Consider the following 27,206-nt stretch of genomic DNA (forward strand, 5'->3'; position numbering starts at 1 on the left):
TTATTTTCTCTGTTCTTATATTTAAATTGAAGAGTGAATTTCTATAGTTATGAATTATTATTGAAGTAAAGAATTAATTAATGAAATAAATAGCAGTGAGTCTCTGATGAATTAGTTTTATAAATTTTACAATCTATTATTAATCCCCCTAATCTGATTTTGTTCCTAATCTGTTTGATTGAAATTTTATCAATAGAGATATTATTGAATATACAGTTTGCGCCACATTACATTATTATGTGTTTTAGTTTCTTCGCATATGTGTATATACGTTGTACTTGCGACAAATTTCGAGATCCAACTTGAAAATTTCCAAAATTTCCGCAGTGTCGAAAGCAAGCTTACATCTCACACCCAACGTTTCCGATATCTCCTTATTCATCTCTGCCACAGTCCCGCGTACTATAAATCAGAGTGAGAGCAATCGAGCCTCGAATCCAGCTGAAACCTGCAGCATTGCCGAAGGTAATTGAACTCTGTTGACCTTAATGTAAGGGAATAAACGAGCGCGATTAAATGGCTATCGTGTGACACGAACGAGAACTTTCGTCGTTCTCTCGCGTAACCAAATTTAACAAGTCACTTTCTTCGGCCGTGCTCAAGATTGGACAAAGGCTCGAACATTCTGTTCGCATGGCTACTGATTTTATGTCACTATATGAAATAACTGTACTTTCCTACACATACATATAATATAATACATGCGCACACGCACATAAACACGATTGGTCGAGCCATCATCCGGTGTAATGTACTATTTCCGATGAGCATTGCGACCACTTTGTAACATAGTGTATATTTCTCGTAATCAGTTTAGGGCGGTTGCCTTATACTGTGATTAAAAGTATATTTATGTGTATGTGATGACTTGTAACGGACTTGTTACGACACACTGATTTCGATCAGGGCAAGAATGATTTCTATTTGTAACGAATGATTGTCAAATAAAAACTATCGTGTACAACCAACACAATCTGCTCTTATGAAAAATTTCTCTAAATTTACTAAATTATCTAAATCACTAAATAAACATATAATATATTTTTTAAGAATTGAAACATATAACTTTGATAATTTCAAATATTTAATATTTAATTAAATATTTAATGTATTAAACAATCTTTATATGTATATTTTAGCGATAATACAAATGCAATAATATAATATACATTTGTTTGTACTTTATCGTGGGTTATTATTTTCAAAATAATATCCGTTTTATTTCTCATTTTTTTCTAACTATTTTGTGTAGTGCTACGTAAATTTTGACACACATGCTAGTTAAAAATAACAAAATGTTATTTAACTCAAGGTATTGATTAAAATTTCACCTTTTAATATTTAACAGGGTAGACCCAACTCTCTTTTTCGCGAATATGTGCGTGTGAAGAGTGATAGACTTCCATTTTTCTGCGGAACATTCGCCAAGTCCTTCGTAAATAATGGAGATCGCATAATTGTGTTTTCTATCGACGAATCTGTATACCTATACAATATTTTTTTCATATGCTGATTTTTTTACGTCGAAAAGTTTGATCGAACTGGACAGGTGAGTTGGAGCATTTATTTATGGTACGTAATGTCACTCGATTAAACAGGCTGGTCCGCTTTTACGTTAAAGCTCGCTTGATGACAACATGATTTTCATGTTATTTTTCAAGATTTTGTTACTGAAAACGTGTTGCTTAAACGCATTTAGTAAATGTAATCTTAAAATATTTTGTATCCAACACATACTTACGTTTGTATGTAGGTCTTTGTATTATTTTACATTTTGCGGTTTTTTTTACTACAAAATTGTTTATCGATTCAGTCAATTTTTTCAGCGCAAAAATATTATTGAACATCTTTTTGATAGCTTTAAAGCATAAAATTATGTACTTGAAATTAAATAAAAAATGATTCTTTAATTAACAAATAACTTTTTAATTCGAAATTGATTATAATTTATTTAAGGCTCATTGTTACTTCAAGACTGTAACAAACAGTATTTTAGTTTCTGTGGTCGAGAAAAGGTATAATGTGATATCTATAAGTACACAAAATTCTCTCTCTCTCTCTCTCTCTCTTTCCTCCCGTCTCGCGCACAATATATTCAAATTTAGAAATATTACATCAAGACCTGTGACTAATGTAAGAAAGCAAGAAAAAATATTCTAAGGTCAATATTTGTCAGCGTTCTTCCCAAACCTTACCATTCATCCCAAACAAACCGTCCCTTTTCCCAAGTACATTCTCAATCCCGAAATGTTTGCATTCTCTTTGACCGTATCGCTATTTCGTCGAACTTTCCTACGGGTCCCTTTTTTATAATTTTAATCCTCGTAGGAGCTACCGAGCTATAGAGTTTCAACGCACCACGCACCGTCTGCACCGCTATACGAATCTAGGGTCGTAAACGCCCCTACGTTGCTAATCAGGGGCTGATGACACAACAGATGATAAGCTTCTCGATGCTCCTGATGGTACTCCAGCAAGATCAGGGGTCCCAGTTTTGTGCCGTTACAGATTTTTTTCACGCGCACCACAGATGTCACAACTTATTTAAGTCAACAGCGCAGCGGTTATTCTCGAAGGCAATCGGTCACACGATTACATCAGTCTCGCGATTTCACGTTTGAGCTATAAATTATAAACTGATCGGGCTTAAATTGAAGAAAACCTTGCACACAGTCCCGTCGGCGAATCCTTCGTCGGGAATCGAAATTCTGGGAATGTCTTTTCCGCCGTCCTCGCAGCAATCCTCGTAATAATCGACCTCGAACACTTTTACGTCGGACGTCCGACGATTCTCGATGCTCTCCGGTTCGTCAACTTCGAGAAGAGAAATGATCTCAGGATTGCCGTTCCAAATCTCGGTTTTTACCACGCTAAGTCCTTGCGCTACGTGGTCGTTGTGTCTCTTCGAGAATTGTATCGGAAGAGCGGATTCGTCGACGTTTTGCAAAAATCGTTTCGGCATTCTGGCGGCCAAAGTCTTTTCGATGCCGTGCTTCCTTTCGATGTAGGTGTCCAGCATCCGACGAAGCTTCTCCGCACTGTCTCGCTCGGTTGAGTGCAACAGCGCTAATGCGTCCAAGAGATCCTCGTCGATGTCGGACGTGCTCTTGTACATTCCTTCGAGGCTGGTATCTTCGGATTTTGTTTGATCGTCAAACGTAGAACGCCTTTCAGACATCCTTGTACCGTCTTGCCGACACTACTAAATGTTTCACAGAATATGACATTTTACTATAATTGTAAACAGAAGATTTTTCCAAAGAAATATTATTCTAGACAAGATTAGAAGACCCCAAGACAGCATTGATATATTTTCAGTTAATGCCGCGGTAGGTTAAAATATGATTTGTAAAAACCAGAAGTACAGCTCGTGAAAAAAAACTTAAGTTTTCTTATTTTGAAAAGAAGTAACAATCTGATCGGTAATATGACGTGTCTTTTTTAAATTTGTCGAGATTCAGGTCAGATTTGACTTGGGTACGTAATAGCTAAGGGTTAAAGAACCCTAGGACGCATTTCGAATGTTTTGGGTTTGGCATTGTTCGCTCACGTACTACGACGGCGACGATGCGAAACGGCGTTCTTGACGAATTAAGGGCCGGTCATGCACGAAGGAGTGTAGCGGCAAGTGGTCCCGCGGATTGGTAACAATTCTGGGAATTGTACGGACAGGGACGTTCTACGGGATTTAGATATGCGAATAGTATCCCGGGACGGACGTTCGCCGTGAAATGTGCCGAAGGAAGGTGGCCGGCATTTATCGGGCTCGATCATCGACTCGCCCGCTTGTATATCGACGGAATCGCATCGACGATGCACCATTGTTCTCGTGACTGTTTGCTAATAGAATCCAGCGCTTATGATCGTTGTCCTCCGGGAGTCGGATACTGGACTGGACATTGAATATTCAACAAACGCATTTCAACGTTACCGGGCTAGCGACGTGAACGCGTAATGGACGTAACGGAATTACCTAATTGCAGACGTGAAAAAAATATTTTTTACTTAATAACCGAACGATTTAAAATGATATTCTTTTATTGCACGGCAATTTTTTCCTAATATTTAATTGTCATAGAATACGGATCGTTATTTCGGGATCAGCTCCCTTTGTATACTATCTTGCGTATTCGTGTAACGCGTTTTTTCAAGGTTTTTGTCAACGGAGCCCCTACGTGCGTTTTTCCGTCGCGCTTTTTCGGGAATGGCGGCAGGCGGCACAGGGTGGAAGGATGGGCGAGCGGAAAAGCATCCAATTATCATGCCCGATGCCGAGGCTTCTCACCCTGCACAAGCTCGGTACCAGAATCGAATGGAATCCGGCCGGGAAGCCGGGCCCGGTAGACGTCGAACGAGTGGGATTATTCCGCGTCCGGGTTCGGAGCCGGGGAGCCGTGCGGGGGCGGGCCGAGGGAACAATGTCGGAAACGACGGGGACGGTATGCCGAGATATGCAGGATATCGCGCAGAACTGCGATCCTTCGAGGTCTGTGCGAGGAGAGCGAGAGAGCTATGAGGATACAGCAGTGGCGCAAGTATAGTGAGCCAGATATGTATGCCCCGCGGCGCCGCGCCGGGAGAGAGAGAGAGAGAGAGAGAGAGAGGGAGAATACGTCTCTAAGTGTATTATCTCTCCGAGGTGAAAGGGAGATAGATAGATAGAGAGAGGGCCGCGCGTACCGCCTAAATATGTAATAATATCTACGGGAGATACCGGCATTCCCCGACCTCGAAAAGAATTCGATCAAAATGTGTCGCGATACTCTCCCGGTATGCCAGGTGAGGTACGCGCTCACCTCCCTTCTCCTTTCACCCTCCACCTCTTCGGGAGCTTCCTGCCGCTTTTCGCCCCTTTCGACCCCTTTCACACCCGCCTTGCTTCGGCGCGTCTCTTCCGCGTCTTCTTCCGTCGTTGCTTTGTCCTCGTTTGCACACGATCGAATACAATAAGAGTAGACGTAGACGTTCTCGCGCCTCCGAAGACCATGTTCTATCCTCGTGTGTGAAATCTCGATCGAAGGGATGATACAAAGGAGTGAAATATCAGAGACTTTACCACGATTCTTTCGACTTACAAATTTTTGTTATCAAACGGAGCCGATATTTTCTCAATTTACGAGAAATTTTTTCTCGTAAATTTTCCTTTGAAATTAATTTTTAAATTGTTCTATGCTTTCCAGTAATACCAACATTTTAACAATCTTAAATTCTGATAACGCGAGACATGTATAAAATAATATCGGAAATTGAAAGAGACTATTACAAATAATGGTTATATAATAATTACATAATTATCTCGTATTGAAAAGAATTAATTTTACAAATACTGAAAAATTTATTGGTTGAAAATTACGTAATAGCATCTTATATTGTGATTCTTACTCGTTCCTTATAGTCTTTACTTTATTTTCGTCAATTACATCATATAAATTTAATTCTGCATGTTTGCGTGTCGTAACAGTAAATAAAATCACAAATTAAATTGATCAAGAAAAAGTAAGAAAAAAGGAGAGTAAGAGTCGGCGTATGATAAAAGTTGGTAGGAAATAAGGAAACGAATAATTTAGAGTCGCTTACCGCGAGGCGATTCCGTCTAAAGGAGAAAATCCTTATATTGCGCGAGCAGCGTCTCTGCTTTTAGGTGCAGCAGGAATTTTCGAATGCGCCATTCGCGTGATATTTTAATACTTTATACCTCACCGTCCTTGCGAGTAAATCTCTGCCATGATAAGACCCGTCAGGAATTTCACCCCCGCGGAACATCCGCCGTTTATAAGAAATGTTTTCCAAGTTTATGAGGGCGACGCAAAGTCCTGGTATGGGGCGGACCTGAAGCCTTCACTCTTCTTCCTTTTCTCTCTCTTTTTTTTTTATTTCTCTTTTTAAATAAAAGCAACGCCGATAGAGGAAAAGCGCCGTGTCGCAAAACTGACAATATAAAATGACGTCGTCTTTGAAATATCGTCAAAAAATGCGATGAGAAATTTTCCATCAAAAATTTGCACTAACAACACAGCGTGCGTCATAACTTTGTGTGCATCGTTAAATTCGCATTTAATTTTCCAAGTGATTCCAAATTGAATTTTTCAGAAGATTAGACAAGACATCGCGACAAATAATTGTAATAATTTATATATCGTATAATTTGCACCTTATTTCATTAAACAGGATGTTTTAATAGTCTCCGCACAAACGATCGATAATATATGCCATTATTTATAGTTTATGTTCTTCATTTTTTTTTCAAATAAAAATGATCTCGTGTTTTTTATACAACGATCGAAAATCTTGGTTGTTTTAGAAATTATTAGAAGTCAAACTTTCTACATAAAATCAACGTTCAAAATGCGCGTATAGTTTGTGAATGTAATAGTTGCGACGTCGACGCTTTCCGTGACATTGCGAAACAAGAGCATCGCGTGCACGCTTATGATCTTGACTGTAACTCTACGGTTATAATTCTGAGTTGCTCCGGCTAACGCGATGTCCAATCTGAGCATTGTGACGCCATGAATTTAGACGCGGACTAGAATTAACTGTCTTCCGTATCAGACGATGCAACTCCAAACAATACACGCACGATACTACTACGTCGCCGTCGACGATCCCTTCAAATTGCGGTTTTATGTGATAGAAACGCTACACAATTTCCTTAATCTAACAAATTACTTGTTACACAAATAGAATAAACTTTACTAACTTTTATTTAAAGATGTTTTATAAAAGATAAAGAAAATTCGGTCAAATTAAACAATATCAGTGAATTTAAAATTCTAAACTTGAAGATTCGTTTAAAAATTTTTGGGTTTTCTCCTATATCTTTTCGTTCCTGACATATGAAAAAAACAAGTAAAATTACTTAGCGACTAGCGACTACCTATACATCGGATGTAAAAACGGAAAGAGAAATTTATCTTCGTTTTATTTCGAATTACCCATGTTAAGGATTAAAAATGGGATAGACAAGTAGAAATAGAAGGGGACAGGAAGTCGACGAATGTAAGCCGAGAAAAGATTATAAATTCATAACTTTGCAAAATAAATTTCTATCGATTTCTTTTTAATTTACCTTGCGCATGGACATATTACATATTTATATCTGGCTCGTGCAGAACGGCGCTCGACTGTGATGTCGACTCGACGTCCGACGACGCTGCAGATTTCTTGCAGGAGTCAGGTGCGGAGCGTCGGACGCGATGCGGTGCGTGTCGATGAACCTATACCCATCCTCCAGGTAAAGTCAGCAGACGCGGCCGAATGCAAAGTGCATCGTTGCATAACGCGGAGTCGCGCGTGCGATGTTTCTTTCGCGACACGTGGAGAGACAGGAGACGAAAAAAATATATATGTACATTGTAAATCTTTAATATATATAAATAAGTATGTGTAACGAGGCACGCATGTATACTTCTTTTTTCTTTGCACTCGCGGCCAACAATTATATTCTATACAGCAGTAATTGTTGATCCCACGACGAAAACGATGAAAAGACAGCTTCCACTTTTGTCCACTGTTGCCATAGCGTTATTTCTACGCTTTTCAATTAGTTATCTTCGGCATCGCGGAACGACGCGACGCGACGGGCCGCGGGGCAGTTTTATGACTTTACGGCTATCGACGTTAAATAAAATTCGCGGCATACCGGCTGTGCCGTGCGTTACGCCCGGGTCGAAATAGCTCGAATAAGCGATAGGGTATAAAGAGCGGGATATAATTGTCAATTTCATCGCGAACGAGACTCCGCATATGCCGCGCATTAAAATAAGATAAGCTCGCCGCGCCGCGCGCTTCATTCTCTCCCTCGGCCCTCGGCCACGGCCGTTTTCCTTTTTCCCAACCATTAAAGCCCTCCCCGCCCCCGCCCCGTTAGAAAACGCGCTGTCGGCGCGGCACAGTGTCTTCGGGGATTATGCCTTTGGTGGAATTTCTATTATTATCTCGTTGTGTTCCGCGTATTCGCGGCAAGGAAAGTGCGATGATACGCAGCTACGATTATCAGATAAAACTATAGCCTTTTATCTCTGGGCACAACGCGATCCCGACATACGCGTGTTTCCGATACCCATGCATGGCAGAAGGGTCAGGCGAATGTAGCTTCACCGCGGAATTGAGAAAGCCTTATGCGCATCGAAACGAATGACTTTTATCCTCATCGAGTTGCAGTATCAGAAAATTCACGCGAACAAATTCATGCCCGCATAATGATCGATTGTGCATGGCATTATCAAACATTTCAAACCTCTCATCGTTCAATTGTTCAACAAGTGGGACATTGAGGCTCGACGCAAGTCTGAGCTTTACTTTGTTAGCATCAAATATGATAATTCGATGTTTTAACGCAAATTTTCGTCAATTTTTTCAACAGTATCGCATTACGAAAGCCGCACGCACGATATCGTCGGTTGTACCAGTAAAATTAATATCTATTAATATAATTTAAAAGTGTGTCGAAACAAAATTTTGCGGAGGATTTGAGATGGTTAGAAATATTGGATATGCACAGAGATTCGACTTGAGAATTTCACCTGTGCTGCGAGAGATGAAATCAGTAAGATTGCACAAAGATACAAGGTTAGATTTCACGTACATGGTACATGCGAATGTCGAAGCCCCTCAACTTCTGGACAATCGACAATCATAGTTTAAAGAAGGAGACTGAAGAGAACGAAACCATTCGAACTGGTATATGAATATTAAATGCGACGAAATAAGAAGGAGATATAGTGCCTGAATAAAGTGCACTTATGCGCGAGAATGCAAGATTACGAAAGCCGCGTGGTACTTTGCGGTAATCGCGTGACGATCGCGCGAAGAAAAAACGCGACTGCAGTTTTAATAGGCAACGCGGTAGGTTTTCGCGGTGGGCCGGAAGTTCGCGGGAGAAATCTAGTGTTAACGCAATTAAGTGATTGAAGGGACGCGCCAGGCGAAATCGAGGTTTGCCGTTTCCATTCGACGTGCGCGACACCGACACACGCAACGCGAATGAATGAAAATCTCTCGTTTCAGCCTGACGTCGCGCGGCGCCGGCGGTGGTACGTACATACATACAACATGTCGCGTCGCGTCGCGCTTTGCCACATTGCATCTACTGCTCGGACCTGTTTGTAAACTTTTGTGCAATACAATGCATCCGACTGACAAAAGAAGCTCATTGCGCGGCAAACGTTTAAAGGTATTAATTACGGCCGGGCTTTGTGCCAGTCGCAACGGCAAAAGTTAACAGCTCCGGGCATTATTTTCGTACGCGCGCCGAATTTCGGTTTGTGAGAGCGCACTGTTTGACGTCATCGTTATTAATCTGTGGTGCGCTTTCCTTTTTGAGGTACTGCGTTACTATCGCATAGCGCTTTTGCGGAATGGATCTCTGTGTGTGCGTTAGTTTTCTATTATATATCGTATATGGATATATTAGTCAGGGGTCCATGAAACAGAAAAGCTTTTTAGGAATTAAAAATAGAAAGACTTATACATGAAAAATTCAATATATAAATGTAAAACTGTACACCGTACACCGTGCGTGTAATCATGAAATATAAATTGAATTACCTATGTATAATATATAATGATGGTGACGTAGGAGAATTGAAAATAGTTTTCAATATTGAAAGTTAAATGGATAGAACGAAGTACATAATTGCTCCTGCTTAAACTAAATGTATTTTTTTAAATTTATTTTTGAATCATATGAAATCTGAATCTTTATATAAAACTTCTTAGATGTATTTCTTAATGTCTATGATTATAAAGATGAGTTGATTATCTCGGAAAGAAATAACCGCAAGATTTTAAAACATCTTGAAAGAACTTTTTTTCATACCGGCATATACCACATCTCAAAAATGATTTAACTGACTTTTATAAAGATTCAATATACGTCCACTACAAAATTTTTCGAAGAAATGTTTCTTTATAATTAAAGCGCTTCAAAATAGATCGTAAGTGAGCATAATAGATCTTTTAATAATTTATATAACATTTTAATATAAGATCTACATCGAACTTATTAAAATTAGAGTTTTAAATTCTAAAGATTTAACACATTGCATTGTCGGAGTTTGAAAAGTATAAATTAAAAAGAGATGATTGCAGTCTAGGATTGACCAATGATTGTGTCAAGGATTGTCCGTTTAACCCTAATTATTAACTTACAATTTTGAATCAATATACTTGCAATAGATTTAACTGCTGTTTTTTCTTTACCCTTTGGTTTTTACCTAGTTCCTAATAAAATCCTTAAGGGGGGAAACTCGTGTGTCTTTGACCCTTTTTTTTGATAATTTTTTGTAAAGAACTGAGAGTATTTATTGAATCCTAATAAAATACATATTAATGTTGCCGATCAAATGTACAAGAAAACAATTTTTTACAGTAGAAAAAAATACAAAGTGCAGCTGCTGGAAGTTGTCGTCTAGATTTTGCGCGGGAGAATGCCAGGTCCTGCTTGTAACGAACTGAAATCAACGAACCAAAAATTGAAAAATAAAAGACGTTTTTTAAAAAAATTTCACAATTTCAAATTTTGTTAAAACGTCCTCTATTTTTCAATTTTTTTTTTGCTAAATTTAGGTTCATGCGCATCGGAGGATCATAATTTAACGAAAAAATTGTTGATTTCAGTTCATTACAAGGACCTGGGCATTCTCCCGCGCAAAATCTAGACGACAACTTCGAGCAGCAGCAGCGCCGCCATTTTGTATTTTTTCTACTATAAAAAAATTTTTTCTTGTATATTTGATCGCCAACATTATCATGTATTTTATTAGGATTCAATAAATACTCTCAGTTCTTTATAAAAAATTATCAAAAAAAGGGTCAAAGACACGAGTCTCCCCCCTTAATAAGAAGAACAATGGAAGGTTAGTTGGGAAAATATAAAGAATATTCTTTATATTTTCCCTGAAATATTAAAGCGCTCCGACGTATACACACGCGCGTGGACGCACATATAATATATAACATAATATAATATATGCTACATGATGCTGATATTTCGAATACGAACGGAAATATGAAAAAAAACTTTTGCCAAATGGCCTTTAAAAACACTTCCGGCAATTTTAGAGGTGCCTTAGAGAAAAAAAACGCGTTCTGATATATATATCAGCGTTTTAACTACAGTTTACAAAGGAATTATTTTCCGAGCAAGATAAGTTTCAATAACATTTTGTAGGTATTCTTTTAAAAAGTGAAGTTATTTCATAACTTTGTAAAATGCTGCACATCTAAAATCAATCGCAATTATTAAAAGGACGGCGCATGAACGAGATTTTTGCGATCGAATTCAATTTCCATGTTTCAAAAAATCAAAATATATGTATAAGACATACGAATTTAAAAAATAAATCGGACTTAACAATTATCCTTTCTTCTTTATAACAATAGTTTCTTTTAAGTGTAAATTCGATATTCAGTATTCGATAACCGCTGCGATGTTCAAATGCGATTGTATTACAGCGACAAATTAAAGATTTAGATACGTTATGCGCAACAAGTATTATATAGATAAATAGCGCGTTACGTAGCAAAAATATAAGTCGGACATCGTGCAACGTAATGGAAAATATATTCGCAAAATGTAAAATGTAGTAAAAACTATTTTTGCTTTCCCAATTTGTCCGGGCGGTATATTCTATCGTTCTATTCGATTACGTATCATCACTCGAGAGAATTAACGCACGAAAGATGCGTAAATTGGCCAGTTACGAGTTTCCTCCTCGAACCCGGTGATACTACATTCTCATTTATTAGCGCATTTATTTGCAAAGCCTAAAATGCGACCCCAGAAATTCAACAAGTGCCCCTCGAACCTGAAGCGAGAGAGAGAGAGAGAGAGAGAGAGAGCGAACGGACGTGCAAGCGCACCCAACCTCTGTTACGTGCGTGACGCGACTGGTCCGACAGGTCAGGGAAGCACGGGGCACGGGGATAAGGTAGCCGGTGGTGGGGGTGGGAGTGGGAGGGAAGGAGGGCAGGACGCTTCGCGAGCGCGAGCGCGAGGGCGGAGTGGCGCTGGGGATCGGAGCGAGCTAGCGAGAGCCGCGGCCGCGGCTTCGGAGTTCGGGTCGCTTCGGTCGGCGTCGGCCGCGTCCGGGATTCTGGTTTCTCCCGCGGCCACCTAAGCGGTGTCAGCGTGGTGGCGGCGTGCGCGCACTGCGCAGACCGGCTGCGCAGCAGGCGTGTGCGTTGTCCAGATTCTTCGTGCCATTCCTGGCATTCCAAAAACACGAGAGTGACCGTCCTCGTATTTACCCGTGGTGCAGTACCGCGCGTCGATATAACGCCGTGCGAATTTCATCCGCGAAAATAAGGGCCGCCCTCGCGCTCGCGCGCGTGCCGCCACGTCACACAGCTCAGCCAAGCGGTAAGTAACTACGCGATACAAAATTACAGTGCTCGAAACGCCGTACGCGAGCGAGCGCGTCCACGCCCGTGTGGACGACGTCCCGAAGTCCTGAGTCCTGACGGTGGCGTCGTCTCGCGTCTCGCAACGGGCCCGCGCGCGAGGAACGAGTCCGATCGCAGCGACGATGGCGCGATTACCCGCGGAGAGAGAGAGATGGACAGACGACAGACGGACGAAAGAGAGCGAGACGGAGGGAGGAGGGAGCGCGAGAGAGACGCCGTAATCTCGACGTACGTGCGTGCGTGAAAAAGAGATAGAGAGACACGGAGAGAAAGACCGACGTAGTAGCGCGCGTATTCCGCACGAGACTCGTGGGATTGCCTCCGACCGAGCGAGGTGAGCGACGCCGACGCCGTTAGTTATTACTTACCCGCTCCGGCTCCGGGTATACTCCGCGACCGCGCGTTCGACTTGCATCCGCCGTCGCGGTCGGTCCCTCGCAATTCGCAATTGCTCAATTGCTCCGAGACAAGGAAAGACAGGTGCGTAGGTAAAGAGAGAAAGAGTTTGCGCGCGCGTGCGCGAGAGAGAGACAGAGAGAGAGAGAGAGAGAGAAAAGGCGAAAGAAAAACGATCTCGCCGGCAGGCAGTCGACCGAGAGAAAGAAAGTAAAAAAGTAAGAAAGAAAGAGAAAGAGCGAGAGACGCGCGCTCTCAACCGGCGTGTTTACTCCGTATATAGAGGGCTGTTTACACGGTGCATCCGGCATTCGGAGCGTACTCCGAATCATACGCGTTACGCGTGTTTACACAAGCGTGCCGTGTCGTTCGTGTCAGCTGTGCGCGTCGGCAGCGCGTACGAGTCGATTCGCAAGCGCGCAGCTCAGGGCAGCGCGACGCGACGCGGCTCGCGGCTCACCTGACCGTCGAGGTTAGGGTTTACTCTCGCGGTTGTCGCTCGTCGCTCGTCGCTCGACGGTGCGGTGTGCGTCGGTGGTGCGTGCGGCGCGCGAGCGGGGGCGGGGGCGCCGTGACGGAAACGCGTGCTGCTCTCTCCGCCTATAGTCGCCTGTCCAGCAGCCCGCTCGTCCGCTCGCTCGCTCGCTCGCTCGCTCGCTCGCTCGTGTCGCTGCTCGCCGCGCCGCTCGCCGCTTCTAGCGAATTGGTACGGTGAATTATTGATCCGCGGCGGCGTGTGCGTGCGGAAAAACCGCCGTAGAGAGGAAGGTAGGAGGTAGGGGAGGGGGCAGAGAGGGAGAGAAAGAGAGATAGCGACGATAGAGGGGTGGGAAAGGGTGACGGAGACGACGAGACGGTGCCGCGGAGGCGCGGCGCGGAGTAGCGGTGGCGCACGGCGGTGGCGCGAGAAAGCGCTTGAAGCGAGCACACGTACGGGGTGAGACGTGCGCTGGTTGGTGCGTTGGTTGTATATTGTTTTGAAAAGTGTCGCGGCGCACGCGGACGCGCGCGACGTATCGCATCGCGTCGGGTCGCCGTTCGCCGTGCCTCGGTCGCGAGGCGCGAAGCTCAATCGGAGCACTCCGGCGAGATCTCGCGTCTTCTCTCCGCTACGCGAGGTAGAGCGAGCAAAGTGTACATTTTTGTGTCCGCCGGTCGTTCGTATACGTGACATATTCGTCGTCGTGCGTCGTGCGTCGTGCGTGCCTGCGTGCTTGCTTTGCTCGATCGCGCGTAAACGCGCCGACGGGAAAAACGAACGCGAGAAAAACGTGTGCCGCGGGGTAATGCACGCGACGCGCGACGAGGAGCCGCCGTCGGGAGACCGGTGAGTGTCCCGCGGTGACGAGATAACCGGCGTCGATTTTTCGTCGTCTTCGCGGCGCGGCGCGGTGCGGCGACGGGACTACCGCGACGTGAAATCGCCGACCCGGGGGAGTGTCAGTGGTGCATTGTCGTCGTCGGACTACGCCGACGACGGCGACGACGGCGACGACGACGACGACGACGACGACGAGGAGAAGGAGGAGGAGGAGGAGATCGGTGTCGTCGCGCGGAGGAAACTTAGGGGGAAACCTGACGTTTTGTGTCGTTTTGTCGTACGGTCTCTGCTGAGCGCGCTCCGATAATCCCGGAGGAAGGCAACGTCCTATCTTCGCCACCGCGGCTTGGATGGATACTGTGCATTATTTCTGGAGTGAGTTTCTCCCTTTATTCTCTGTGTATGCGTGCGTGCGTGCGTGCGTGCGTGCGAGTGAATGCGACTGAATGCGAGTCTCCGGCTCTCCGTTCGCTTCGGTCGCCGATGCGTGCGAGCGCGGACGAGCGCGAGAGTGTTCCCCGTAGAAACGTGCGCTCCGCGTATGCCGCAGTCCGCGATTTTTCTAGTCCTCTCTCTCTCTCTCTCTCTTTCTCGCGCGCGCGCGCAGCCGATACAGCGAGACTCCTTTTCCGCGTTCTGTTATTCGCCGTGGTCGATCTTGGTCGGTCTCCTCGAGACCGTCAACAGCTGCGCGCGATCGTCACGCACATCCATTGTTTACGTGTCTTTACTAAGCGACAGGCGCGCACCTGACCGAGCGGCTGGAACAGCGAGCGTCAGCGCGACGGATCTTACTACGAACGTCACCTTAAACCTGCCGATGCGTTTCGGCAAGTTTCGACGGACCGAGACGGCTCGCGTGGTCTTTAAACTCACAATTGGCAAAGGCAGTGGAAAGGTTATTGAAAGACACAGATTGTGTACCTATGTACGAGTTGCTGATGAGTCGAGAGACGCTTATTGTTAGAATATTATATAGATTATCGAATCTCACAATAACGGCTGAACCGCGGTTGAGTTTGAATCGTATAATAAAAAATTGCTTTTATTTTTCGTCTACGAGCGGAGCTATTACGATGCAAAGTTAAATCTGACCGCGCGCTTTATTTGCGTTGCTTTCTAACGCTGTTTTTTTTTTCTAATGTATCGATTATAAGACATAACGACAGCTGTAAGTATTACGCGTGACGAATTGCAAAGTTGGTAAAGTATATGATTCGTGCGCGTGTTCGGGATAATAGAAACGCGTATCGGCTGTAAGCGATAAAACGTCGTGAGTTTGGGCGACAAAAAAAGCGATCGAAAGATACTCTTGTCAAGTTTGATATTAAAACCACGCGCGGATGGACGTCGCGTTCTCTGGTTCTCTCGCCGATCCGCGATCGTTCGGTCTTGTCGAGCGAAGAAAGATCGTTTCCTAAGAATCGATCAATTTGATTTTACTCTTTATTATTTAATCCTATCGTCGCGTCGCGTCGAGCTCGTCGGAACGTTTCCTTCAACTTTCGCGAGACGACCTGGCAAATGGGAGGGAAATAAGGCACACGCGTATAATCGTATAATCCGAATCGCGGCGCTAATTTCGCGCCGGACGATGAATCTCGGTGCAATCTCCTTCGCCGGAGCGTGACCGGCCGCTAACGAACGCGAAAGGAAAAACATTGGACGCGACAGTCAGGACGCGGACGTTGCCGACGTTGGCGACGTTATCGCACCGGGTTATCGAAAATAATTCCGCGCGAACGCACGCGGCGGTGCATCGTTACATAAATTTAATCGATTCAATCCGATAACTCGTCTCCTCGCGTTATCGCGACGGCCGCGGCCGGGAAATCAGGCGCGCGCGCGCGCACGTAGGGACACACCGATTTAACGAGCTGCCAATGCTTATACTTATTCAATATCACCCGCATACTATATATATATATATATATATATATATATATATATATACAGATACTACTTGTTATTACCTTACAGATATCGATTATGCCTCGATATCGCGAGTGATAATCCAGAAATTTACCGTGACAATTAATTACGGAGAGTACAAGTAGCCGATACCTATACGTAATTTATAATGTAACTAATTGTCGCGCTATACTACTTGACATTTCGGAATTATCTTCGGAATTATCTCAATGTGCGTTTATTGTTCGTGTTTTCTACCTGATAACATTTTTCGTACGTCGATATATATGGATATTATTATTTCCAAGGGAAACGTGATAGAGATTACCTGTTATTGAAGATAAATGACCTATTTTGTAGAAATATTGCATACGTTATTAAATACGTGCCGTTTGTAAAAAAGAGTTTATCGCGCTACTTTGATTAAAGCATCGAACTCGAGTTTTTCTTCAAACGGTAACGAAATTTCCCCCCTGCTTCTCCTCGAAGTTGTCAGCGTCACGGGCTTACTTTCGCGCGCTGTCAAAGTTCGATCGCGAACTCGCGATCAAGAGAATTTCCCTTTGACCCTTTGCGAGTCGAACTCGAGCTACGTTCTTACATTTTTGCTCACCTGCGGAAAGTCGCGAGTCCACGCGTCACGTTTAATTTCGCCCATCCACGGCCATCTGACGCGAGCCAACGACGATGAATAATGTAACTTAAGATTATTGATACCTGCGTTCGATACGATATCATCCGAGCTATCTATAAATATCGCGTGTCCTTTATTGTTTACTGTTCGAAGATAAGCGCGACTTGGCGATCGTGCAGCTCGAGCACTCGTGTATATCGTCGAATGGCCGGTAGGTATCTGCGTGCGATTGATAATTGCGGCCGCGATAAGAATCCGTGTTTCGTCAATAACTATAGCAATTTCCTTTTTCGATAGATGCGATTTGATCGCGAAACGATTATGGTTTCAAGTCGATGACGATGTAATACTTGTAACGCAGCTTTTTCGGACGCACGTGTGTTTCATTTCGCATTTGAAGATTGACTGTATCGCGATGCGAAAATTATATGCTCCTCGATTATTGTTCGATCGTGTGGATAGAAATATATACTAATTGTAAGGTGTGTACCGCTTTATATATTAAATATTATCAAAGCGTCGCGCGCGATTATGTATCAAAGTGCCGTGCCATCGATATTTATTTAACGCTTATTATCTCTAATATTTTTCATATCGCGTTACGCTTCTTTACGCATCAACGTGCAATCGCAAATTACGGAAATTTGATGAACAACTACTGCTACGTGAATTTTATATATCGATGTATTTTCCGCGAATATCGCCGCAGCCAATTGTGCTAACATTTGCAATTCGTTTCCACTTTCTACAAACAGCGTCTCGAGTCTCGAGTCTCGAGTCTCGAGTACTCCCGTTCCGTCGCGCCGCGGTCCCGATCGCGGTTACGTTTGTCCTACGTCGAGCGGCAAAATTATAAATTTCCATTACGATATGACAAAAATATCTAACTTCCTCGGTGGAATGAAATTTTTGCGAGCTGCCCGCGTACAACTTGTTTTCTTCTTAAAGCCCGTGCCGGAAATTACGACCCCGGAAGCGATCAAAGGAAACGAAAACATTTCCCGCGGTTTGTGCCTAAATAACTTTTCACCGTTAAAACCGTTATACAGAAAAGTTGCGGAGATTCGTATAATATCGCAGCTGTCAAAATCAAAACTTTTATTCAAAGCAACGTAAATATATTACTTTTGATCCCGAAATGATCTTTACTATATGTTGAGATATGTATATATGAACTGTATTAGAGATCCTGCAATCAAGTTAACTGACTTTGCGTTGTATTATCTTGATTCAATCCATTTGAATAAGCCGGTTAGAGGAACTGCGTCTTCATTTATCCTTTCGTTCACCGCGTCACGATTCAAGATGGCTGACGCGAGTATCGTCGACCTTTAATCGGTAGGGTCGACTCTGAAGTGACGTAGTTTAGTGGGGAAAGCCGCTTCTCTGTAGCCAGCCGACAGGTGCAACGTGTATTTCTCTCCGTTCCGCTCCTCTCGCTCCGGCCGGACGCGACCGGTCGAGCCTCGTTTCTCTTTCTCGGGCGTTGCACGCACGAGAGCGAGCGATCGGCTCGAAGAAACCGGTAGTCACCGGTAATCGGTGTATTTCGATAAAGTCGATATTCAATTCCGTCGAATGCTCGAAGAACGTAACACGCGCCTCCTTCTGTGAGCGATATCGCGCGTCATCTTTTCGAGTCAAGCGAGTCAAATATATCTTATCGTGTCGAAGAGCGAGATCGGAAAATAGGATAACTCCGGAAATGCATGTTTTTATCACGCTCGACTCGTTTTCTTGACTCCCGAGAGTATCGATATTTGTATTGTTTATTGCGCCGCGTGACCGAATTTTTTCGCGGTATTCAATTATCCAGAGGCGTTACGTTTTGCAAGACACGCGCGATTTTTCTCACGTATACCTTCCGATTACGCGCGGAACATTTTTATCGTAATTAGTCGTCGTTATCGTAAGCGAGATATATTTATCGGTAATTGAAATTCGACAAACGTCGTTGACTGTATATATGGAGTAACGCAACGCGACCGCTGCGAAGACACTTTTCGTCGTGTTTCGATGGAAGGTCGAACTCTCTCAACGGAGGATCGTATGAGTAGGAGGTTATATAATACGGATTATTTTGAGTCGCTACCCTTTGGCGAGAGATGATCAACTCTCCGCTAGGCAGCTCTCTTTGCCGCGGGAGCTCTTTGATCCCCGCGATACAGCGGCCTTGAACGCAACGTGAGCCGCGCATTGTTAAACGAATGGATTGTTTGTATACGCGCTGGAGATTTTTCGCTCGGGGCTACGACTCGCCTTTACTCGCTTCTCCGGTCCCTCGTTTCGTCTCGTTCGCAGTGTGTACGGGATGTTCCATTATTATCTGAAATTAAAAATTGAAAATAAAAAAGATTCATTATGATTGGATTCAATCTTTTGAAAACTTGAAGCCGTTTTTTCCTTAGTACAAATTTGAAACTTTCTCTGAAAAACTTTCAGATATTTTAATATACAAAATAAGTAAAGTTATTCTTTCAAGAATTAACGGAAACCGCGCGCGGAGTCTCATACATCGTATCACAATCGTGCCGAAAGGATCGAGCTAAAGCTTCTGTATTAAAATAGAAACTTATTTCGGTTTGTTCTTTCATCTCACGTGATATCGCATTGTTTTTTATGTTAATTTCGCTAACAAAATGATATATTACCACTGTTTTCCTTCATTCGTGTTTCTCTTCTCCACCATTCGGACAGTCAAACATTTTACGGAAAGCAATGAAAGTTGCACAATACCGGTCTACACATTAGGCGCGAGTTTCTTGCGGATATAAATAGGACACCTTGTGCATGTCTCGTTGGTCTACGAAAGGAGCAAATGGATTATAGCGCGCGCACCGACCCTCCGCAACTTCTCTGCGCTCACTTCTTTCTCCTTTTCCGCTTCCTCGTCTCGCCTCTCTTCTTCGCCGTTTTACGTTTCTTTTGCTCGCGCGCGATCTCTCGTGGTTTTCTATTTGGCGTAGACGGTGCCAAATCCTCAAGTAACTAAAATTATCGTCAAAGTGTGTACGTACGACTTGTTCTCGCAGAGTTGAATCGTGACTAAATTACATGCTTTTTATACACGTTATCTATGACAATACGACGATATAGACTCTTCAAGAAAGATTGTTTCCTCTGTTGCTTCTTAAAAGAATGAATCGTGGAAGCTGTGCATCGATGTGGCAGCCGTTTTTAAAAACACGCGTCAATTTAAGGTAATCGAAACGATTCTGAAAGATTAAGTACAGTGTAAACGTACAATGTCTATTATTATACTTGCGCTGTTATTTAGATGTCTGATACCAGCTTCCTCTTTTTCCCTCCCGTTTCTCATTTCCCGTTTCGCGTCGACGAACTCGTGCCGTTTCCGAGAATGTGAGGAATAATCCGCGCATAATTAATTTTATTCGCTCAGAATTTCGGCACGTTCCACGTGCGCGCTCATATTTTTTTTAATTAAAATACCCCGAGCCGTAGCGTGTCAAGAGACGCGATAGCCTCGCGCCAAGTTCACGCAAGACTGCTCCATGTACATATATCTATATACGCGTGCCGGCGAGTTGCGAGTTTTGGTTAACGACACTTTCGCCGGTCGGCGAAACGAGCTCGTTCGTCCAGCGCTTTCTCAATGAGATTAAAACGGTCTGACGATATTAGTACTTTTCATTTGCGGTTTGTACAATTGGAGCATTATGCGCGACGCGATATGCACCGCAGTCTGCAATTCCGCGGAGTGTTTCCACTTCATGGATAAATCGCGCGTTGCATTTATGACGCGATTGCGTGTGTTTGAACTTGAATAAATGCGTTTATGTAGAGCGCTCGAAATATGAATAAAATTTTCATCAGGTTCAGTAAAAAATTTTATATGTCGATTAGACGAGCCATGTTGCATTAGCATAAGATCGTGTATATTTTTAATGTCAATTTTAATGCTATAAACGAAAATGATCTGTTTATTTCTGACAATTGAAGTGCATTAATTAACGTATTTTTTGTACTTATAAATACAAAAGAAAACTTGAGAAAATTCAAGTTACCGAGATTAATAGCTGTTTTAATTTTTTTTTCTTATGCTCAAGGCAACTTTAATTTTGTATTTTACCATGTTATTTCATGGTTATGTGGTAGACGCTACGCGTCGTGGTTATATTACGATGCTCTTTTCCATTTAAACGTCTCTCCACTTAATGACGTTATATTTCATATTTTTACGACGTCTTTATAACGCCTATATAAACATCAGTTGCAACAACAACAGCAATGAGTTGCGTTAATTTATATTTAGAATGTCGCATCGCAATTTTATACAACGCCTCTGTAAAATACGATACAAATACGATTGGAACAACATTGTGACAATATCGTCCATGTAAAAAAAAAAAAAAAGAAGGAGAGAAAAACAATCGTTATTTAAATAAGCGCCAAGTCCTTCTCTGAGTGCCAGCAAACTTTAACACGAAAGGTCGCTATTCGTGGACCAATTTGCGAAAGGTCGCGCGCGTCGCGTTGCTCTATACTTTATATATCTAAACCGGTGGAACCAGACAGCCGGATTTAAAAGCGATTTAAAGTCCTGCTCGTAGCTTTCGAATGACTGCTACTACTCGCGCATCGTTTCAACTTTTCCCGCACGCACACGTCGAAACGCGCACACACACACGCGCGCGCGTATGAGCATCAAATGAATTAACGTCGTTTATCGGTATCATCGATTAGACGTAATCGACGTGTGTTACGAGCCTGACGGGTTTCGGCGATGCGTGAGTCATGCGTCGTCCTTCGTTTTTGCTGCTCGCTATGAATAATGATCATCCTTTGTACCAACATACTCGTAGTAAACGCGTAGTAAAATACGTTGTAAAATACATTCTCTCTTATCGGCTTTGCGGATCGATTAAGAAGACACGTGGACGAGGTTGGGGGAGATTTATAATATTTACGGTGTGAAATATCAAAGGTAAAACGCGACGACAATATCTATAATGCCGAATGCTGAAAATAATCCGCCGCGTGCAGCGTAAATTCACGTGTAAGAAATTTTGCTCTGGAAATCTGACGGAAGAGGGATGTCGATGGGACGAAAAAGGCGATAATTCTGTATAAGCAATGAAATGGTAGAATCGATAACCGCCATCGATACCGTGGCGAGCGCGACAATGCATATCGCGGAGCGGAGGGGTGGTGCACTCTCGGCGACGCGTGCGTTTATCTAGCAGTTTAATGCTAACAAACGCTCGCGATTCGATCGCGTGTCGAGTACGGTACATGAGTACGAATGAGAGTACAGGGAGACTCAGCCCTCATCCCGTTCTCCCGTTCTCTCTCTCTCTCTCTCTCTCTCTCTCTCTCGTACACACACACACACACACACACACACTCATTTCCCCAGGGAAGGTAAAGTCGTGCGGGCCAGAAAATCAAGGGGTGGCTTTACCACCTGGTCGACCGATCCGTCCCCTCTCCGCTACCGTGGAATATCGTGTGCACAGGCACACGTTATATACACAGTCAGGATCCCCCTCGCGATTGTCTGCGCCTTGCACGTCGCGTTCTTTCCCTTTCTCTTCCTCCTCCCCTCTAAAATAATGCAACACGCCACTGCGGTCCGTCTGCATACCAGCCGAAGTACGATCACGCGATTCGCTCGTACGCATCGGTCACCCGGTATGAACTGTGTGGCCCTTCGTAACTACCTGTCCTCTGGACTCGTTCGGATTCGAGCGTGATTTTTTTTTTTAGTAGCATACACTCCGCTATATAATGCCAATTGCAGATACACGATACACAAGGTATACGTAATATTGTGCGACAACGGTAGGGTACGGCTTCTTCAATTTATGTATTATCTGATACACGTACGTATATACATGTACATACATGTGTACAGTACAAATTACATATTTTGCAGCACGATATATTGTAATCTAGATACGTTACAAGTCTTACCTGGCTATTTCGCGCTCCACTCAATGTGTTATTAGGACCACCGTCATCGTCTCTTTCAGTAAATTTACACATAGATCAACTATTATTCCTAATATTCTCTCTCTTTCGATGTTTAATTTCCATTTCAACACTCTTAAATTTTCAACAAACAGTATTATTATTTTTTGAAATAGTTGCATTGTACAGAAACATTCTGTGTCTGCATATATATTTTTTCACACGTAAATATTATATTGCAATATGATTTCGTATAAAGTTCTTATATAAAGTGGTTTTAATTTGAATTTTATGGAATTTTTTATATATACATTTCACGATAAAGTATCTCGCCTCTCGAGAAAATAATTATTTTGTACAAAAAGTAAAATATATAGGTGAAGTAGAAACTCTCTTTACTTAATTAAAACGGCGAGCGCAATGTACTTTGTTTTCGATAACTCGTAGATTATGAGTACAACCCGGTATTATTGCAAGGAGTTAGGTACGCACTCTCGCAGCAGAGAAAGGAGAGTATGCGGACTGTATGCGTGCATGCGTCGGGATTTATTGTCGTTCGGCGACGATAGACGCGATATTACGTTACGATAATTGTTTTCGATATGAGAGGCGTGTCGCGGCATAAGCTGGCGCCCCTTGTCTCGACCCGACGGGAATACTTTTTACGGTTCCGCGAGAGTATAACGAGCGACTGGATCGACAGACGCTGCGCGCTGGTCGTCGGTCCAGATCGAAGCTCCGATAACAAAGATGCTTGATCTTTCGCACCGGTCGAATAACCAGCAGGGATTATTCCTGCAGAACCGAGCGACAAAGAAAAGAAGAGAAAGGGACCGTTCCTTACCTTTAATCGCTCTTATACTTTTAACCTAGACTCCAAAATCCGAGAAACATTTTGTTCGTCCGGTTTAAAAAGGGATAGAAAGAATTCGAAATATTTCTCATCCTTTGGTCTAGACAGGGCATAACATAGCTTGACTAACGTGGGAAGTAAGTAGCAACGATAGTAGATGGGCAATCAATGTTGATTCAAATGTCGATTGGAGACATTGGAGTGATCTCTCTAAGAATTTTCTTGAAAATTTCTGTGTATTATTAAACGAAATATTCTGCGCACTTCTCATTGTTCCCATAATGATTATCGAGCGACTATAATTTTAAATTAATTGAAGTAGAAATAAGCGTTTTTTTAATACCGATTTTATTGAGTCACCCTGAGACACGTTTAAACAGACAAACTGTACGTTTCTTTTTTATGATTGCTTTTGCATTTGCGGACGGAACGTACGATGAAAATAATTTTAACAGCGCATGGTTTAATGTACGTGGAAGGATGAGCACCGCGGATCAATCGACTAGAAAGTCTTGGATGAAGCGTGAAAAAATCTCGCTCGATAGCGGATTTCTCGCCGTGACGACCTCGGAACGATATCCCGCTGTTATATCTTCCTGCTAATTATCGCTTGATATATTTTCTAGAAAGCCTAAGAGGATCGACAGATACGCCGTCGTGTATCTGTATGAGGGTAGGGTCGCAAGGATATAAACAACGACTCTTTGCCGCGTACAATGGCCACCTCTTATCGGCTCGTTTAGGAGGACGTGATTTAACGTGCCGCAAAACGCGCTGGGTAGGATCGGTAGATCGACCGGTTAACTAGAAAGTTGAAATATCTGCAGGAAGTCGTGCCGATGGATTTCTCGTATGAGTCGGTCGGTGGTCTAGGAGCGATCTCGTTCGGCGCGAGGTCAGCGCGCGAGCGATTCGCCAAGGCGATCGAGAAGTTCCTTATTGTAAGGAGCCTTGCGGTTACGCGCACGTACACGCACACGCACACGCATGTGAGACCCGTTCCGATTGGCACGTTCAAATGCGATAGAAATATTTTAGCGCGGGAAGGCTCTGTCGTCATACTTTAATTTCTTCTTTTTTATTAGTCGTTTGCCTTGTCTCGCAGGTAATTTCTCTAAGGTGCGTTACGTTATACGGCTGGGCTGTGGGATTTCGAAAGTTGGCGTTTGCTAAACACAGTCTTCATATAAGATTTTATAAATCTCTTTATAAAACCGTCAAGTTCTAACTTTTTTTTATATATTTTCTTTTTTGTGCGAAATCTCTTTCACTGAATATCATGTTAATTTAGTAAAGTTATACATTATTTGGAAATGATTGAAATACGGCATGTGGATATATGGTATATAAAAACGAGCGATATTATCGTCTGAAAGAAATTTTGTAGTTAACGTAAAATTTTCACGTTTAAAGTGTGGTAGACGCGAACATAGCTTTTAGCTTTCCTCTCCTTCATCTTTGAAATTTGCTCGGAATGAAAAACGTGAAGAATGTAACTGGTCGTTTTATAGCGTTTTTCACTGGCAGAACTGGTGCGCACTCAGTGCACATTAAAGCCGTTGTACACTGATTTAGTCTCTAATATTTAAAGTAAAATGCAAATACTTTGACTGATAAAATACTCAGTACATATTTTACCAAATAGTGCAATAAAAAATTGAGGATTTCATGATTTAACCCGATTATATTAAACATACACTTTACGTTGGTTTGTGTACGACGGCTTTAATGTGCACTGAGTGCGCACCGGCTCTGCCAGTGAAAAACGCTATTAATTATTTCTCGAGAAATTAGTTAAAGATTCTCTCGACGTAAAATGTATATTTTATATAAAATGCACGAAAACATAATAGGTTGTTACGGTAGTTTGCTCTGCTTTACATTATGCTGCATGCGTTTTACTCGCTTACGTTTGCCGAAGGGAAAACCATGAAGAGTCAAAGTGAGACGACATAGCCGGGGAGATGGTGCTGATTTTATTTCAAGGATGAATAGGAGCTCATAGCCTCGGCACTATTTCCAACGGTCCATTAGTTCGTTGAGAGTAGGAGAAGAAAAATGTAATAAACCGCGACACGTCGCGTCTTCCTTCGGCGCGATATAGAACCTTCCGCACGCGGGAGAAAAATTAAATTGCTTCGCCTTCTTTTTCCGTCCCTCTCGTCCTCTTCCTTTCTCCTCATCTTCGTGAGTAACGTAGATTCACGATTCGCTATTCAACCTGACAGGGCTTCTGCGTAGAAAATTCTTACTTCCGCATCCTTCCGCGCGAGACCTTCATTTACGATTAATGATAAATTTTATCTCTGTAGAAATCAGTTGTATTTTATCGCATTTACTTTAATTTAGTCGTCATTTATCCCAATTGTACACACATATATAGTAATGAATTTTTAAAAGTAACATCCAATGAATATTCAAAGAAATAGGATCCTAAACAATTTGGAAAGAAAAGAAACGTAAGATAGGCATTCTTATTCTATTGCGAAGATAAACGCTATTAAATTCGGTCCATGTACCGTTTCACTTCTTAATTAATGCTTCGCAACGTGTTTTCGCACGATATACACGGAAATTTGATCGAGGTAAGCGAAACGCGATGGAAACGGGTTTTACAGTTACGACCTGGTGTTTACGAGGATCCTTTTCCCTCTCCCACTCTCTCTCTCTCTCTCTCATACACACACACACACAGACATTCACTCACTCACTCACACACACAATCTCTTTATCTAATTTCCTCTCTTTTTCTCTAGGTATAAACGTTATTTGCACGTGCAAGAGATGTGCGTTGTTCCTCCTCTCGGTTCTTCTTTCACGTTTGTTGCCATCAGCGTCATCGTTCCCGTCGTCCTCGTCGGTGAGGGTGAGGATGGCGGTGCGGTGGTGGTATTGTATTAACACGCTCGAATGGAAATTGCAGTGTGTCCTGGTCATCCCGACATTTCGTGGGCACGTTTACGACGTCGTTTCCCTCGGTTTTAATGAACAATGAGAGCGGCGAGAGACCCACGCATCTCGCATTGCGAATCGTATACGAGCTTAAGAGTATCTTGATTAAAGCTCGCGTGGCATGGCGATTCGCAAAATAAATAACTCGTTAATGTGTTACTATTTACTGTATTCAAATTTTTTCCAAAATTATTTTTGGAATTTGTTATTCGGGAGATTTCTAATGCGTTTGCATTACGATTTGTTTCGCTACTGAAGTTTGAAGCTTGATCGTCCAGCTCGTCGCGTCGTGTCGAGGCTTCTTTGACATATACGCGCGCGTTTCGTAGAACCAAATAGAATCAGGCGCAAGTTGCCTCTGTTCACTCAGGAAAATCGCTGACGAGGGGAACTTTCTAAGTGCACACTGCATAATCCATCGGGCTGAATGTCGGGCCGCCGCGCCGCGCCGTTGTATACACACGCGCGCGTATATATCGTGCACGATCAACTTTCGACCTCGATGGAAATGTAACAGGTAGTGTCTTTCTCTTTCTCTCTCTCTCTCTCTCTCTCTCTCTCTCTCTTCCCCTCCCTCTCCTTATCTGTCGAAAAGATACGAAGAAATCGGCGTGACTGTGCTCGAATTATAAATACGTAATATTTTATGCATTGGGGCAATTACATATACGTAATATTTTATGCAACTGCTCTTGCGCGCGCGCGCGCGCGCGTACACGCGCATGCTGCAAAAAAATAAAGAGATCGTTACGGTCGTCGTTATCACGCTCGTCAATCTACCGCTGATTTCGATTCGACGC

At 43.0% G+C, this 27,206-nt stretch overlaps 3 protein-coding genes across 7 annotated transcripts in view; 1 reads left to right on the top strand and 2 right to left on the bottom strand.

Annotated features, from left to right (window-relative positions):
• LOC143895589 (proton-coupled amino acid transporter-like protein acs) overlaps window positions 1–27,206 on the bottom strand; it is a 231,777-nt gene that overhangs the window by 49,327 nt on the left and 155,244 nt on the right. The gene's annotated exons all lie outside the window — the stretch shown is intronic.
• On the bottom strand, window positions 823–12,164 carry LOC143895591 (uncharacterized). The gene is made up of 2 exons (XM_077402845.1): window positions 7,070–12,164; window positions 823–3,202 (listed from the first exon to the last, which is right to left on the bottom strand). The coding sequence occupies exon 2, from the start codon at window positions 3,176–3,178 to the stop codon at window positions 2,630–2,632; it is 549 nt and encodes a 182-aa protein (XP_077258971.1). The 5' UTR covers window positions 3,179–3,202; window positions 7,070–12,164; the 3' UTR covers window positions 823–2,629.
• The window catches only part of Scalloped (TEA domain transcription factor 1 homolog scalloped), a 167,242-nt gene continuing 152,261 nt past the window's right edge, over window positions 12,226–27,206 (top strand). For 2 of the 5 annotated variants that reach the window (XM_077402835.1, XM_077402839.1), the window contains exon 1: window positions 12,226–12,364. Coding sequence is in view for 1 of the 5 variants with exons in the window: in XM_077402838.1 (XP_077258964.1) it covers window positions 14,476–14,500 (25 nt within the window). In the remaining 4 variants the exon portion in view is untranslated. Of the gene's footprint in view, window positions 12,365–12,529; window positions 12,889–12,919; window positions 14,501–27,206 lie in introns of those variants that run through there. The other 3 variants (XM_077402836.1, XM_077402838.1, XM_077402837.1) reach the window with 2 other exon arrangements.

Source organism: Temnothorax americanus, unplaced genomic scaffold (genome assembly GCF_048541705.1).
Source record: "Temnothorax americanus isolate GAGA-0224 unplaced genomic scaffold, ASM4854170v1 Scaffold16, whole genome shotgun sequence".
In the NCBI taxonomy this organism is placed as follows: Eukaryota; Metazoa; Arthropoda; class Insecta; order Hymenoptera; family Formicidae; genus Temnothorax; species Temnothorax americanus.

Excerpts from the sequence above, each read along its gene's own strand:
- LOC143895591 (XM_077402845.1), bottom strand. The coding sequence starts at position 3,178 with ATGTCTGAAAGGCGTTCTACGTTTGACGATCAAACAAAATCCGAAGAT.